Source organism: Natator depressus, chromosome 8 (assembly GCF_965152275.1).
Source record: "Natator depressus isolate rNatDep1 chromosome 8, rNatDep2.hap1, whole genome shotgun sequence".
NCBI classification, from domain to species: domain Eukaryota; kingdom Metazoa; phylum Chordata; order Testudines; family Cheloniidae; genus Natator; species Natator depressus.
In genome coordinates this window covers 94,748,787-94,765,544 of record NC_134241.1, presented here as the reverse complement: position 1 = coordinate 94,765,544, position 16,758 = coordinate 94,748,787, and the positions used below count along the sequence as shown (strand labels likewise).

General features: G+C 40.6%; 1 protein-coding gene across 1 annotated transcript in view; it reads right to left on the bottom strand.

Annotated features, from left to right (window-relative positions):
- The window catches only part of GLIS1 (GLIS family zinc finger 1), a 266,617-nt gene that overhangs the window by 19,971 nt on the left and 229,888 nt on the right, over nucleotides 1–16,758 (bottom strand). The window contains exon 8 of the mRNA XM_074961708.1: nucleotides 10,468–10,618. Within this exon, the coding sequence (XP_074817809.1) occupies nucleotides 10,468–10,618 (151 nt within the window). The remainder of the gene's footprint in view (nucleotides 1–10,467; nucleotides 10,619–16,758) is intronic.

The window sequence follows — 16,758 nt, the reverse complement described above, 5'->3', positions numbered from 1 at the left end:
ACCCAAGAAAGATACTAGAACGAATAATTAGACAATCAATTTGTAAGTACCTAGAGGATTAAGTAACAGCCACCATAGATATGTCAAGAAGAAATCATGCCAAACCAACCTAATTTCCTTCTTTCACTGGGTTACCGGCCTAGTGGATGGGGGGAAGCTGTAGACATGACATATCTTGATTTTGTAAGACTTTTTTCACAGTCCCACATGACCGTCTCATAAGCAAATTAGGGAAATACAGCGTAGGTTAAATTACTGTAAAGTGCATGCACAACTGGTCGAAAGACTGTGTTCAAAGAGTCATTATCAAGAGTTTGCCATCAAATTGGGAGGATGTAGGGTAACCTGGGGGTCTGTCCTGGGTCCAGTAGTCATCAATATTTTCCTTAATGCCTTGGATAATGGAGTGGAGAGTATGCTTATAAAATCTGCGGATGATACCAAGATGGGAGGGATTGCAAGCACTTTACAGGAAAGAATTAGAATTCAAGATGACCTTGAGAAATTGGAGAATTAGTCTGAAATCAACAAGATGAAATTCAATAAAGATAAGTGCGAAGTACTACACGTCGGAAGAAAAAAGCAAATGCAGAAATAAAAATGAGGAATAACTGGCTAGGTGGCAGCTGAGCACAGCAATGACTAATCAGCTTTAAAAATCTGGACCTAACTCCTTTAGTTCTGAGTAAAAGTAGCAGACCCATCTCAGGGTGGATCAGCTATGATCATGGGGACTTAGCCAATGCATTATATAAGGACCACACACTCAGACAACACATCTAGTGTAGTTCATGAAGAGATATTCTGTATCACCTGTAAATTCAGGTCTGCTTAAAAGGAAAATTAACAAATTAATTCCTTTCCATGAGCTTGAAATTACATAAGGTATCTTGTGTCTTAAGATCCCTTCTAGTTTTAGGCAACACGATAGCTCTCTCGTTTTGTAAAGTTAAATGCATCTATGAATATCTCACAGAAAAAGAAATCCTCATTAAGAATGCTGCAGAACTTTCAATTAAATTTGTTTCCACAGAATATACTTTTGATTGTTGTGATATACGGTTCAGGTTGAACTATGAGATACCCTTTAGTGAAGTGTGTAGGTAAAGCCCTGCAGCAGGACTGGGGTCCTGCAGGTCTCCCTGCCAATAGTGGTTCCGACTCACTGCTGCGGTGACTCCTGCTGGCTGTGCTGGGAATTAGCTCTCTTTGACCACCAGGGTGTCTTTTACTAGCAGTGATTCACTTGCCGTTACTTCCACTTCCTCCACCATCTGGACCCGCGTCGCTCTCAGACTGCGGTGTCCTCTTTGGGACACGGCCCTCCAGCTGTGCCCCAGCCCGCTGTCTTCCCACTTTTGGTGGGACAGGTGGTCCTTAGTTCTTGCACTTGCCTCAGTGGCCAACTGCAGTCTCTTGTCTAGCCCCTGGCTTCAGGGGCAAACTGCAGTCTGGATTTAGGCCACTCTCCTCATTGGCAAGTAGGGGTAAAGGTGGGGGGACCCAGGCCCGCCTGCTACTCTGGCTTCTGGCCCAGGAAATCTATAGCTGGCAGCCAGTTATTGCCCCTCCTCCTATTCCCACTGCCTACATTCCCTGGGCCACTTCCCCCGTAGCCTTAGCACCTTCCCTGCCCTTGCTTCAGGGTCTCAGTTGGGCCATGGTCAGCCAAGAGCTCACCTATTGCTCCGCTACCCGGCCCAGCCCTAAAGTATCTCTGGTACTCCTCGGCAGACAGTCCTTCCCCTTTGCCCTCCAGGAAGAGACTGCCCCTTGCTCTGCTGAGCAGCCCTTTATATATGGGCTGCTCCAGCAAGCCTTCTCCTGCTTGGCTCTCCCAATAAATGCTTTCTTGACTGGCTGGGTTCTGCACAGCCTCTCCAAGGCTAGCCTTAACCTTGCCTGCGTGGGGCAGTCACCCCACCACATTGCCATAATAGCAGGAGCGGGATAAAAATTCAACAAACAATGCGGGAGCAGGATTAAAAAAATAGCCCTGCACAGGGCTCTGTCTCTAGGTGTCTCATGAGTTAACAGACATCCCTTTGTTAGACACTTCATATGCATCAAATATAGCTATGGTATTTGGTATGTTTGCATTATTTGTCCTGTCTTTCTGTCTTTGGTCTATCCCCATTTGGGTAGCTGGGGGTGCATATACAACTTTGTATTATTCCCACAATTTACACTAAATCTCTTTGTCTCAATGTTATTACTACATAAGAGTTTATCTAGAACCTATTCAACTGTACAGAACCAAGAATAAATATACAGCCAAATAGATTTTTCAAAACCTTCTGAGAAGACAGGGATATATACCCCCCCGAATTTAACCATATTGCTGTAGCCTGAATAAGAAATGGCCTTTATATTTTGCTTTAGTCACACTCTGTTCGAAAACTCTTCTTGGACAAATTCTACAGAACAGCAAATAATAAAGCTATATTTTTAGCCATTTTAAGGCAACCTTCTTCATGGTCCATTACTCAGATAATCTTTCTAATCTGTTCCTGAATACTGAAAATACAGCACAATATGCTTAATAGGAAACTACTTGCAGGGAACTGAAAAACAATGAAATTCACTTCAACCTAGGATACTTTTTGAATCATAATAATTGAGGATGAAATCTAACCACAGCATAGAAATATTGAAGGCATGGATGTTTTCAATATGAACAGTGGCTCACTGTTGGGTTTTTTGATAGAATATCTTGACTGGCAGATTCCTCTGCTAGACAATAGGCCCCAATCCTTTTCCCATTGAGCTCAGTGGGAACCAGATCAGATCCAGAGTGAAATGTCTGTACTTTATCTCAAATAAATTCTTGTGTATATTGTGCAATTAGACTGGACTTCAAAGCTGCTTCTCAAGTCCAGTCTAATACCACACTGCAAAATATTGACTTTGATAATTGTATCTACCACATACTAATCTGAAGGAAAGATTCTGTATAGTGCTCTGGTTAGAGGCACAATGTTATATTTAGTTTCAAAAGCTGATAGATTTCAGTGAAACCAGGTGCTACCATAAAATTCCTCATTCCAACTGTTTCATTCATAAAACCTTGCCTGCTCAACAATTTTGTTACTTATATTATGAGAATGTGCAATTCAGTTCCAGAATCAGGAGATATATTTTTTTGGGGGGGAGGGGGGAGTTAACACTGATTTTCATCTCTTCCTATATATTAAAAATGATGTGTAAAGCTCTGCTAATCTGGTCTTTGGATAGCACCCAATCTCTTGCCACGTGTTTCTGTTCTGGGTCTTGCCCTATGGGAATTTCTGTCAGCACATGCTCAGGAAACAGTTATACCATTTAAAAAAAAAAAAACCAACAACAGACTATCTGAAGTTTGGTGAACCTTGCACTAATCACTGCCAGGTGTCTTTGGCTAGTTCTCTGAAATGCATGGAATCCTTTTCCACCTCTATAATAAATCCTTCATTGTAGCTCACCTTGCTGGGCATCATTGCATTTTATTATCCTTTCCCACAAATGATGAGCAAACAAATTACTGGGCTGTAACATGTTGCACATTTTACATAGACTGAGGCTCTGCTCTGGGATTGCAAGTTATTCCAGTGTGTTTCCATTTTCTTGTTGTTGGGACACTGGTTGTATTGAGAGTGGGACACTGGAAGTCAGAGGCCCTGGTTTGTCATGAGCATGCAGTGTGACCTTGCAAGTAAATTAACCTCCATGACATATCTTTAAAAAGAGGCTAAGGAATACCAACCATTGTGGGCTCTTGAAAACCCTACTAGGCACCTGAATATCTTTAAAAATCTGGCCCTTAGTTGCTCAGCATAGAGGGCCGGATTGGAAAACCTCTCAAGGTCCCTTCCAGCCCTGCAATGACATGATTGTCTGATTTTTAACTTCAGGACAAGCTGTCATGCATTCTCTTTGTATGGCTTACTACTAAACCACTGAATTTGCTAAAAAGCTACAAGAATATCAGGTTTACAGAGACTAAATATTCTGTTCCTCCGACTATCACAGAAAACATTAACTAGTGGTTACAGCACGTGACTGGAAGTCAAAAAACTTGGGTTCTAATCACCGCTCAGTCAAAGGCTTCCTGAGTAACTCATGTAATCTCTCTTTTCTCCCTGTAGCATTATTATTTCTTAATTTGAGACTGTATCACTTACACCACATCTCTGCGGCCGGTATCTTTATTTGTTAGTGCTTGCTTTTAGACGCTCAGACGGAAGACACTATCAAAGTGACATCATAAATGTCAATCCACCTATTTTAGAAAAATGTAATATTAAATAAATGTTCACCTACATCTCGGTACAGTCAGGAAAACGTCAGTGCTCTATCAGCAATCAGATGCTACATTTTTCTTAGCCAAATATTGCAGAAGTGAGGCCACTTTAATGCTAATTTTGCTAAAACCAGGATAAGCCTATCTGGATATGATTATAAATGAACTCTGTTCACATTTTCTACAATGAGATAAATGACTTGGGATTCAAATCCAGATGCTTTTAATTACTGTTTTTCTTTGTTACATAAACCTCAGCCCCGCACCTGTACATTGTTCTTTCTTTGGACAGATGTACTGATGCCCCTTTTGCGTGCTCAGATCCATAACACTGTGATAAATTATGATGGGTTCTTGGCTACCTCCACTGAAAATGTTTTCTGCTTTCAGAGATATCTGTTTCTTGTTATTGGGTTTTAGTGCTTTTAAAGGAGAATAAAACACTGACTTGTGTATTCTATTATAAATGAGGAGTAGTCCCAGTGGAATCCACAAACAATGAAGGATACATTTTTCTGGTCCCAGGAACTATTATAAAAAAGGTGTTGGTATTTAGTTCCATCCTCTAAATAGTAGAGGCTTGTTTGTTTCCCACAACTATTCTAATAATGGGCCAAATCTTACTTGCCTTACTCATGTGATCTCACTGCCTTCGACAGGGGTTGGCCCTTTAACATGCAAGAAAGAAAGAACTATTAAAATAAAAATGATCTGCAATAGTTTTTTAAAGAATTATCCTTTTCTGTTTTGTTTTTGGAACCAATTTGCTAAATTCTATCATACACTACAATCACACTCCAGAAAACCAACTACTTGTAAAGTGAAACCCTTAAAGCCGCTGCATGTGTCTGATCCCACCTCACAGGATACAACCCTTCTAAACTCCTTCATTCACAAAACCATCCCTGTTCTCCTCTCACCTCCTTGCCACAGAGCCAGGATAATACAAAAAATTCCACACAGGAGAGCCCTATCCAGCCACCCCACTCCCTCTCCTGTAAGGCTTTCACCCCTACAGACATTAACTTTACTTTCCTGCTATCCACTAACACAATTCTTCTTCCCCAGTCCTCAAGCTACCACCACAACCTCAAAGTGGGGGAAAGAAACGGGGACATTTTACAAGGCTCACATCTCAGGAGGGTAGTCTGAGCTGGTGGAGGGTAGACTGAGTGTTTCCACTGCTGGTTTTGTGGGGAGGAAACCCTTTAGTCCTCATTCTTGTTTGCACTAGGCCCACTTCATGCCACTCCGGCAATGTAAAGAGGCCCTGAGGTAGGAGGATCCTTTACACTGCGAGAGTGGTGTAAAGTGGTCATAGCAATGTATTTTCTCCTGCACATTTTTACCTTAAAAATATCAGGAATATCAAGTCTGGTCGTCCCTGGTTAAACAGCTGTTAGCAAGCACAAATAAATTAGCATTTTAAATGATCTAACTAAAAATATCCCCTACCATTTGCTCAGCTTTAAGACTTTTGTGATGTCATCATCTCATTAATTCTTCAGTAGCCACAGATTTTACATGGCAGATATGACCTAAATTGCTACAGAAGTGTGAACAATTAGTGTCTCAATCCCTCCTAAGGGATAAATCATCCTTATTGGTAGAATTGTCATTATTTGTCAGTAGCCCTTGACTTCCTCCAGGAATGTAAATGCTATTTGCTAAATGCAATGCATGTGACTGAGGTCACATAGCCATATGCAAAATGATTGAGTTCAAAGACTTTAATGGAATCTTGCTCCAACTCCATATACTGAAGGGAAATTCAGTTTTGCCTATCCATGGGCAAAAAATGTAATGGACCTGAGCAAGAGTGCCTAAACCTCATGACCTTCTGTTAGCAAGGCTTACAATTACATGATAATTGGTGCTGTTAGACTGTTAATGTATGCTGAATTCTAAGATTATCTACTTTTCTTTTTAAAACCATGTCATAATGCTGTGGAGATTACACTATACTGTGTGGTGTTTATTATCTCCAGGGTGAACAAGATCTTGCAATAGTTGTACCAATTTATACAAATGGCTCATCAAGTCTGAATGACTACTACTCTACAATAGTTTAGTGATCTGAAAATAAAAGTATAGAGAACTGTATTTCATAAACCACCCTATTCTCTATTATTTCATAAACAGGACCCTTCTTTATATATTTCTGTGCATATTCTACAAAAGAGGGGGATATCTCTCTCTCTCTCTCTCTCTCTCTATATATATATATATAGATATAGCAAAACAGATACCTTGTTTATATTAGAAAAGTGCACCAGTTTAATTAAATCAATACACACACTGATCTAGTTAAACTGGTATAAACTCCTGATGGAACCCACTCAGACTAGTTTAGCTAAATTAATATAAGCAAAGGTTAAAGTTGGTAACTTATCAGTGCAAGCTAAATTAGTAGGCTAAACCAGTTCAAGTGGGTCTACACCGGGGTGCCCACAAATTTAACTAGATGGATTTTTTAAACTGGTTTAGTTATATTCATGCAAATTTTGTAGTATAGACCAGGCCAGGCATAACATCAATATAGGGAAGCCAAAGGTTAATACTAGGAGTTGTTTTTCTATCTTCAGGGTGCTACAAATTAAAATGTACTATCTTTGCAACTGCTGAAGTTAAACAGTTTTGACACTACTTATAGCATTTGCCATAAATAATATTAAAGTAATTCTTCACTACCTGAAATTAAAAAACAAACAAAAACAACCTGAATCATTACAAGTCCTTACATTCTATGTGCCAAAATACTCCTAAATCAGACACTTCTACTTCAATTAATATTAGTATAAATTAATGTAAAATTACTTGATCCAGCAAGCTGTGCACTTCATACCAGAATTTAAAAAAATTCCATACATATCATATAAAGCCAGTGTAAATATATTTGGTAATGAAGTCAGATTCTGTTAGAACATTTTCAAGTGAATTAGATAATTTTGTCAAACTATTTAAATGTCTTCGCAAACCATTTGGGAAAACTGAGTGCTACACTTGGTATTGACTTTGGCAAAGGATGGTATAACCTAGTGTTTTGTTTTGGTTTTTTAAAAGCCTTTAAATCAAATTCTGAATCTTCTGTCAACCTTGAGTAGACTATTTGTACTCTGCCCCGTGTAGCTTTTGGCATCTCACATATTTGATGACTCAATAATTACAGTTTTTGATAGTAATCATTCTGGTCCACTCCAAAGACTCTGGAATCCAATCTTGTCATCACATTGATTCACAGTATAGAAATTCTTTAAATGTACCTAAACATGGATGCAGAGATAGGTCATGAATGAGGCAAAATGCTATATGTATGTCAAAACTGTAAAGCAGTTCATATAGAGTTTTAAATGTTTTTTTCTCTCCATGCAGTGTACGTTTTTATCTGAATAAAGATACAGAACTATTAACTGACAAAGACAGACCCAATAATTCCGCAGCTCCAAGCATTAGATTATAAAGTGGTTTAGTTGATTAAATTGATGAATACTTTCATTTAGTATGGTTTTGTGTAAAGTATGAGATTTTGATTAGTTCAGACTATATTTTCTATCTTAAGTAAATGCTATTAACATATTGTCTTTATTTCAGTATGTAATGAAAGTGAAAACAATTAAAATATAGCAAATGTATTTTATGGACTAGCTAATACAATGCCCAAAATAACAGGTTACTTTGAATATAGTAAATGCTATTTTAAATGCTGAAACATCCCCAGTCACTGTGTAACGAACAAAATGCCTTGTTTTGAAATAGACATTCAAAGAATATGTTCCATTCTTAGTTTCCTGATGGCTGGTTCATAGTTAGAACCCTGTTATTGTCTCAACCTTGTATTACGTCATAGGAAATTAACTATAGTGTTTCTGTAACCACTTTGCATTTCTTAAGTACATAAGCATTGGGAGATAATAAATCAGCACACTATTCTCACACAAGAACAAACGCTTATTCAGCAAAAATGGAAAACCATTCCAATGTGAAACTCAAATTGTGACCAAAGCAAATGAATAGTTATCCGCTCCTGGCACTCACTAAGCAATCAAAACTTGTGGAGAAGGTTCCAATTAAAAACTGGACTCTCAGCTTTTTTTTTTTTTTTTTTTTTTTTTTTAACTCAAAGGGAACTGATTTTCTTAGAATGAAGACAACTCAGAAGCATCAATAAGAGTGAATCTATGCAGTCCAGAGCGCTCAGCTATAGAGTCTGAAATGCTGCTATATTATGCTCTCATGTTAGCCATGTCTTTGGTTTTATTATTGTTATGGAGGTGAGCAAATATGTTTCAAACGTTAAAATGTCTTAAAAACAAACTCAGAACTCACCTGTGGAGCTGGCATGTGAAATACTTCCTTAGTTTGGTTATATTGTTTTCTGTTGGGATTTTTGGTGCTAATTTCACATAAGGTGCACTTCCAGAACCACCACCCACACTCAGTCACTGGACGGCGCCCTGAGGATTTACATAGGGGTGAGTGGGAGGAAGAGATCCTTCTCCTCTTCTAGGTTGATATGTTCCCCTCCCACAGGAGGAAAAAAATGGCCCTTGGATCTGCTTCATCATGGATTTTTCTCACCCCATTCCTACTGTCCACTCACTTCCACCTGTGGGTACGGCGAACCCTCGTGAAACTGCTTCACAACTAGCAGGGGATCTGTGACCCCTGAATGGAGACCCCTACCTCGAGGCCTATGCTGTAGAATCATGCTGGGTCTGCTGCTGGGCAAGAGAGAGGTGAGAATTTGCTTCCCAGTGCATAGTTTAGAACCGGATCCATCCATCTTTTTAAACCAGCATGGAAACTGTTACGGTGAAAATAAATGAGTGGAGCAAAATGAAAGTTTGACTCCTGTTTTTTGGGGGGATAGAGAGGATGGTCTTGTGGTTAAAACACAGGACAGGGAGGCAGGAGAGCTGGGCTCTCCCACAGGCATCCTACATGACACTGGGTATGTCTTTTAGGGACAGATGGGGTCTGGTCCTCTGTAGGTGCAAAAGGGTGTGGGGGCATGTGTGTGCTCAAGGACCCTTCCCACCCCCATGTGTCCCTGCACTGGGGCCAGCTGTAATGTGGCTGCAGCGTACAGGCTCTATGTGAGGTGAGTACTGCCACTCTCTGCCTAAAAGGGGAGGACAAATGTACTTTCTCCATCCTTTGCACTGGCCAGAAGAGTGGGCTGGACGCAGGGGAGGAGAAGTCTAGGTTTACTGCAGTGTGCACTGCCCAAATGATCCAGGAGGAATTCCTCCTTGGGAGCCTGCTCCCTTGCCACATGCCACTACTGTAGGACTACATCTTAAGTGTACAATTAAATTTGTAATCTCTCTGGGTTTCAGTTTCCCCAGCTACATATTGGGGTTGAGGAGGGACGGTGATTACACTGGAATGGGACTGAAGAAATCTACATTAAATGCCGGGCACAGCTAAAGATCTTGGGCAAGCCTGTGTGTCTGAGTTCCCCATCAGTAAAATGGGGACAGTGCTCTTGTCCATGATGGGAGCGCATTGGAATTAAAATTCATTACTATGTGAGCTGTTCAGATATGATCAATAAGAGCACCAGCTAGGAATCTAGCCAGAGAGGCAGATCCCCTACTTCAGAGGGGAGTTGTGAGGCTTACAGTAATTCCTTCCTGTTTGTAAAGTGCTTTGAGAGCCTTGTATAGAAGGGGTAAGATACTGTAAGAAGACATTATCTATTAATACAACATACAATGAATGGCTTCATGTAGATTTCACTTAGTGGGTCCCACTCTCAGCACTTCAACACAGCAGTTATGTACCAGAGAGAGAGAGTCTGCAATCCTTAAACAAATAGTTCTCACTCAGGCAGCCACTGCCTTATGATTCTACAGGCTGTACTCTGGCTGCTGAGATAGGAGTGGGTATCCCAGTGAAGTCAATAGGAGCCCTGTGCACATAGCCAAAGCTATAACATGCCACCAAGGAAGAATATTTAAAAATAAAATGATTATAAAATCTCAATGCAACGACACAGTATGAAGAACAATCTAAAATTGTTTTCAAAACAAGGAAATGAAGTTGTTCAATCTAGACCCTTTCTGAGTATTCATACCGTATTCAATAACCTTCTCAATGCATTGAACAGAGTTTAACATAAACCCAACGACACGGGATTAAGTACATCTTTGTAGAGTGATGGCGTGCTTGCTTAAAGTACATACCCTTCCCTGGTACTCTCCAAAGGTAACAGATGATGGTGTGGACTGGCAAGGGTTGATTCCAGTGGATGGTGTCTTGAGGGTATGTCGTGAATAGGTGGCAGGAGACCTGGTGATGGTCCATTATGGTTAGCGCTGGAACCAGTGTACATGCCTGTGAGGCAAACAAATGTAATTTTGCAAACTAAAATGAGCATCCTGAAGAAGGAAGGTTTGTTTCATATCCTATTAGATTAGATGCCTACCACTGAAAAATAACCTCTTTTTATTAAAAAAAAAAAGAAAGAAAGAAAAGGAGGACTTGTGGCACCTTAGAGACTAACAAATTTATTTGAGCATAAGCTTTCATGATGCAACTCACTTCAGCTCACTTCATCGGGTGCAACTGTAGCTATAGCAGATGAAAGCTTATGCTCAAATAAATTGGTTAGTCTCTAAGGTGCCACAAGTCCTCCTTTTCTTTTTGCAAATACAGACTAACACAGCTGCTACTCTGAAACCTAAAAAAAAAACGTTTATCAACTTCTAAAGCACCTCTCAGTATGGAAGTGACCTTTATCTTAATTGAGAACAACAAAAAGCCCTTGATTAATTAATTAATTAATACAGCACCTTCATTATTCTTCTAAATTGGAATCTAATCAGTGGTATTTCCTATGACCACTCATTTTAGACTGAGTGTGTCTAATTTTCCTTTAGCTAGCACCATTGTACATTCAAAGTAACTCCACTGATGCCCATGGTGTAAACCTGATGAGAGATCACTCTGTCCTAAGTCTCATGTAAATCACTGATCTACAGTTTGCTTGGTTTTTTTTTTTTTTTTTTTGGGAGGCCGGGGGGAGAGGACAGGGCAGGGGAGCTTTTGGATGAAGAAATCACCCAGGATTTCCTGGCAGAGATTCCTGTGCATCCTGCCATTATCAGAGGTGGGACCAGGGTTTGACTCTCCTTGGTAAAGGCTCAGGGCCTGCCACTAAATCTGGCAGAGCCCTTGGGATCTGTGTGAGGCAAAGGCCATCTGTGCAGAGACCATGTACACATACTTCAACTCTGGCACCCCAGCAGTGCCCTCCTGGCTCTCTGCCAATGAAGTCAGGCTACCACCGATGCCCTCAGACTGTGGCTTCCTTAGGGTCTCTCATGGGAAGGTGCCTGTGGGAAAGTTCAGACTTCTGGGATCTGTTTAACTTTTTCATATTTTCATGTAAGTGACATGGAGCGGGAGGCAAGGTCAGCAGGGGGAAGATGCATATTTCCCTGGCCTGCCCTGACTCCAGCCCTTTCCCCATAGACTCTGGACTGTGGAAAGCTGGCTCCACAGGGCTGGGGCTAGTTCTGGTGCTGCAGAGACACACAAGCCTCTTCGCTGTCTACAGAGGGGGAAATCTGCATGTGGTGGACCCCATCAGGTGGAGTGAGCTGGCCCAAGGACATTTCTCAATCCGGGTGCCTGAGCCTTCAGCCTCTTACTCACGTGACTAGTACTCCTCTAGCAAACAGTTCAATTGATGGAAATGGGACTACTCTCCTGGCAGGACTGGCGAGCAGGTGCTGATTAAAATATGTAATTCCTTGATAATGCTACATCACTCCACACAGTGAGAGTCCCAGAACCCAAAGCTTTTTCTCTGCTCCACAGAAAACGTCGGAGTTTTAGTATTTCATTTAGAAATCACTTTAATTTGGAAATAAATCAACTAACTTTCTAGTAAACCAGGGGTAGACATACTGAAGCAATTTTAAAATAACACATCTTGAAGTAAATGGAATCTCAATGAATTAAACTAAAAAATGGAATGAGGATAGCGTTTAGGAAAATCATACCCTCAAAAATGAGGAAATTACACATCAGGGCTGTCAGCCTGTGTTACACGATGAGGCATACCAATAATAAAAATTGTATGACGACTTGCAAGTTGCCACGGAGACAAAGTGATGTTTTCTTTAAAGTTATGATGAGTTTACGTGGCACATCAGGCGGGCCCACATGGTCTACGGAATGGATTGCGGCAATATTTAAGGAAGCTTGCTGCCTGCCTTTTACAAAGATAGGCCCAGATCCTCTGAACACATACACACGAGTCCTTGACCAAAGTTCATTGAAGTCAATGGCAGCTCTTCCTTAGATTTTGGATCAGGCCTATGAGTAGCACCACTGAGCTGAAGGGGACTACACACATGCGTGTTTGTAAGAAGAGACTTGTTTGCAGAGCCATTTGACTAATAGCATGTATGTTATTATGTGACAGAGACCTTAGGAATACATGACAGCATATTTCCACTCGTGGAGAAAATAGCTTTATATCAACTCTCATTTATTCTTTGCTTAAACAGAATGCATCAGCATCTTCCACAACAGATAACTCTACCTCTGTTTCTATTGCTGTGTCAGTTTGCAGGTTCAATAGTGCACTCTGTTGGTTAAAGTTTTTTTTTATCAAGTTATGTCATCAACATACAGATGATCTGCCTATATTTAATCACAGACAATTTTATTACAACATATATTTATGAGCTTCTCCTTGCTGGTGACTAGTTTCACACTATAATAGTATATAGACTTTGTATGACTCTGATCAATTGGTTCATTTTATTGAAGATTGAAAGTAAAATTTTTCGCAAACTCAAGTCCCAATCCTGTAAAGACTCACAAACATGGTAATGGAATGACTCACATGTTTACAGTTCAGCAAGTGTAGGTTTGGGGCCATTTGTGATGCTGCTTCTAATGATTTAGAAAGTGATTTGATGAATGAGTTGAAATTTTAAATATGAAGGGAAATAAATAATTTACTGGGTTTGTTTCTGTTTAATTACAGTGACCTTATCCATATGTACTTTTTAGTTTTAAACTGATATTGGATTACCTGTGGCTGTTTTAACTACAGAGTTGTATATATTTCTTCTTTTACATACAATTTTGAGAACCACATTCATGTATGCATCTCTGGGGTTGCTAGAAAGATTAACTTTCTAATATGAATAAACTGATGTAAATTTCTCTTTTTGAAAGATCAATATAATAATTATAATACTGTACAAACTTTCTGTTTGAAAAAAACAAAATCTGTTTGAAGTGTTATACAGGACCTTGAATGCTTTAAAAATATCCAGGCCAAAATTAGACTTGAAAGAATTACATTTAAAAAAAATAGCAGCAGAGTTATTGAGACTTGAAAAGTAGCTATTACATATACATGATAATTACATTCATAGCCATTTAACTTTTTTCTTTTGCTACCATGACTCCATAATACACAAGATTCTGATGCTGTGCCCACTGACTTCAATGGGAGCTTTGCCGTCAAATGGGACAAATCATCTCGTCTAGGGTTATGATTTTTGGCTTAATTGTTCCCGTTAAAGTCAGTGGTAAAGCTCCTATTGACCTGAATGGGAGCAGTTAGGTCAATGCTGAGTACATCTGAAAATCCCCCCCAATAAATGTACACTGAAAGATATATGCTTTTGTATATTATTTCTCACAGCACCCACAAGTGTGCTAAATCCCCCACAGACACACACAGAGACATGATCCCTACCCTGAAGGGCTGACAAACTAAAAACAGACATGAGGAAAGAAGGAGGGAATAACCAGACAGTAGGGAGGACTGGATCCTTCCTTAGGGTCTCTCCTCCCCACCAAGCGCACATTCCAGTCAATCAGGCTGAGTACGCTGGGAAACGGAGAGCTGAGTGTCATTTGTGTATTGATGGTACCAACATCCAAACCTCTCCCACGGGCATTACACAGATGTCGAATTGGTAAGCAAGAAGTCAGATCCACATGGAATCTGTGAGCGAGCTCTCTGACGAGCAACTGCTCATCATCAACGTCTGTTTGTTTCTCTTAGATTAAAGCGTAGAACCATAAAGCAAGATTCCATCCACCTTTGCCAGGGTCTGCAGATGAGTTAAAAGCCCCGGCACCCCCATGAACAACAGTGTCAAAAACAGACCTAAATGAATCTTGGGCACATGATCTTTGCCCACTGCTAGGGGGAAATGATCAACTAGGCCAAAGAAATCAGCTCTGTCTCAGCATCCAAAGCCAGACTGAAAAGGTCTGGAAAGTTCAGATGCTTCCAGATGATGCTGGAACTGATTTGTTGTCACCTTCTCAGCAATCTTATTTCAATACATAAGGTTAATGGCAGGAATTTGGTCACTGTCCTAGAGGGGGTTTCAGATCCCCTCCCCTTACAACATACTGATTTTCACATTGCAGAAGTCTTCCCAGCAGTTTACACATTTGTTGGCAGTTTGAAGCTATGCCAAATGATCATTAGATGTAGACTTTGAGTCAGAAGATCACATCTAGATGTGCTTCTTACACAGACTGAACTCAGATAAATTGGAGGGACAGTGTAGAGCAAAATACAGTACCTGTTCCAGGAATAAAGATAGACATTTTCTCTCCACAGCTGTGAGACTGGCACCTTTCACCATCAATAATTCACTTAAAAATTAAACACGAAGTGAATGATAGCTTTATCTGTGCAGCAGCTGGTGAACATGCATGAATATTCTACATTCTTGGACGGAGCTTGGAGTCTCTAAGGTTTAATGGCTCTCTCATGGACTGTCTTATTGTCTCAACTATTGACTATAATTTCAGTTCCTTATTGGGTCTGGTTCAAGGATGGATAACTTTCTTCCTTATTGGCTGGGTGCTAATAAAAGACCTGAGCCTAAAAAGTGTGGTCTGACCTCAGATCACATTCAATGAAATAGATAAAAGCCAGAGTGTTTGGAGGATGCGCAGCACCTCCCAAGACTGGGGCCAGAGTAATTAAAAACAAATCATAAACTTTGATGTGCCCCCACAGAGAAGCAGAGGGACATAACACACAACACCCTCGCTGCCCTGGGTGGTCTAGGGAACTGAACATGCTCCATGGAGCTGCTCTTCCCCCTTAATGCATGTGGGTGAGAAGTATGCAGAGATGGGCAAGAAATGGGCGGAGTTTTGATTCTGTTCCCTCCCAACATGCCAGTCAGTATAGCTGGGATGTCCCATATGGGTAACTAATCTCTCATTGGTATGAACCAGTAGAGATGACTTCCCAGTTGAGCAATGTGGGAGGGACCAGGGAAGGCACTGTGACTCTGAATCACCATTTTACCCCTGGGTTGCTCCTGGGGCAGTGCACCCATGTGTCCATCCTTCGCACTATGCAAAGTCACTATCTAGTCTCCAGTAAAACAAGGATGCAAAGATTAAATGTGTTTTAAGATTGTAGGGTGTCCCTGGGCCTGTGCACGTTCATTGAACTTGTAGAGCAGGAAAGAGAAATATGGCTTGATTTCTTGAACTAGGTAGAGTTGTGAAGAGCAAGCAAGCTGAAATACAGAGAAATAATTGACACTACTGTTCACTTTGCTAGCATGGGGTTTTTGCCTATAATTAGGAGTACATTTAGGCCCATGTGGCACACACAAAGGGATAGACGAGTTACTAGTAGATTCCATGTTAGGCTGCAACACGAAATCAGTCATTTCTGTTGAGTCATTGTGAACCAATCTTCTATTTATTTAAAGTGAATACATTTTTATTAATTTTATTACTGCAAAGAAAGGCCACTTAGAAAATACACTAACTTCATTTCCTTCACAGTGTTAGGTCTTATTCTGAAATATCAGCATTGCTCAATGGAATTCATTTTTAACCATCGAGTGCTTTGAACTGCATATTTTCACTTCAGTTTCAAGACACGCTGGAAGTTTAGATTTGTTGTAATTTTGATATCTTGATTGCTTCCTCAGGCAGACCGCCCATTGGAAGCTCTGCCTGCATGAGGACCGAAAGAGCAAGTCCTGCATTCTTTGGAGTACACATAACATTATAGGTGTCACACTGGCAGGGAAGAATGCATATGTACAGTACTGCACAGTGTAGCACCAGGTATCTGCTTGCAAAGTAGGGTGTGGCCAGAGGGGCCAAAGGGAGGGGAACTCTGGGACCTCTTGCACTGAGAATGGAGGCTCCATAAAGCCTAAAAATACAGACTCTGTATTTACATTGCAAAAAATGGTGCATGGGGCAGCAGCTGCTATTCCAGCTCTGGCTATGCCAACGGGAATAGCGCAGCCTGAACAGGTTGGAGGTATGAATTCCATCCTCCAGCCATGGTAGAGTCCTCCAGGTGAAGCTGGATTTTTATGCAGGAAGGGAAGAAAGTGAGCTTTTTTGGGTAGGGACTATGTCTTCCAATATGCGTGGCTAGCACCCAGTAAATTGATGATAATCAGACAATCTCTAGGGATAACAGTTGACTATTTATGGCCCAA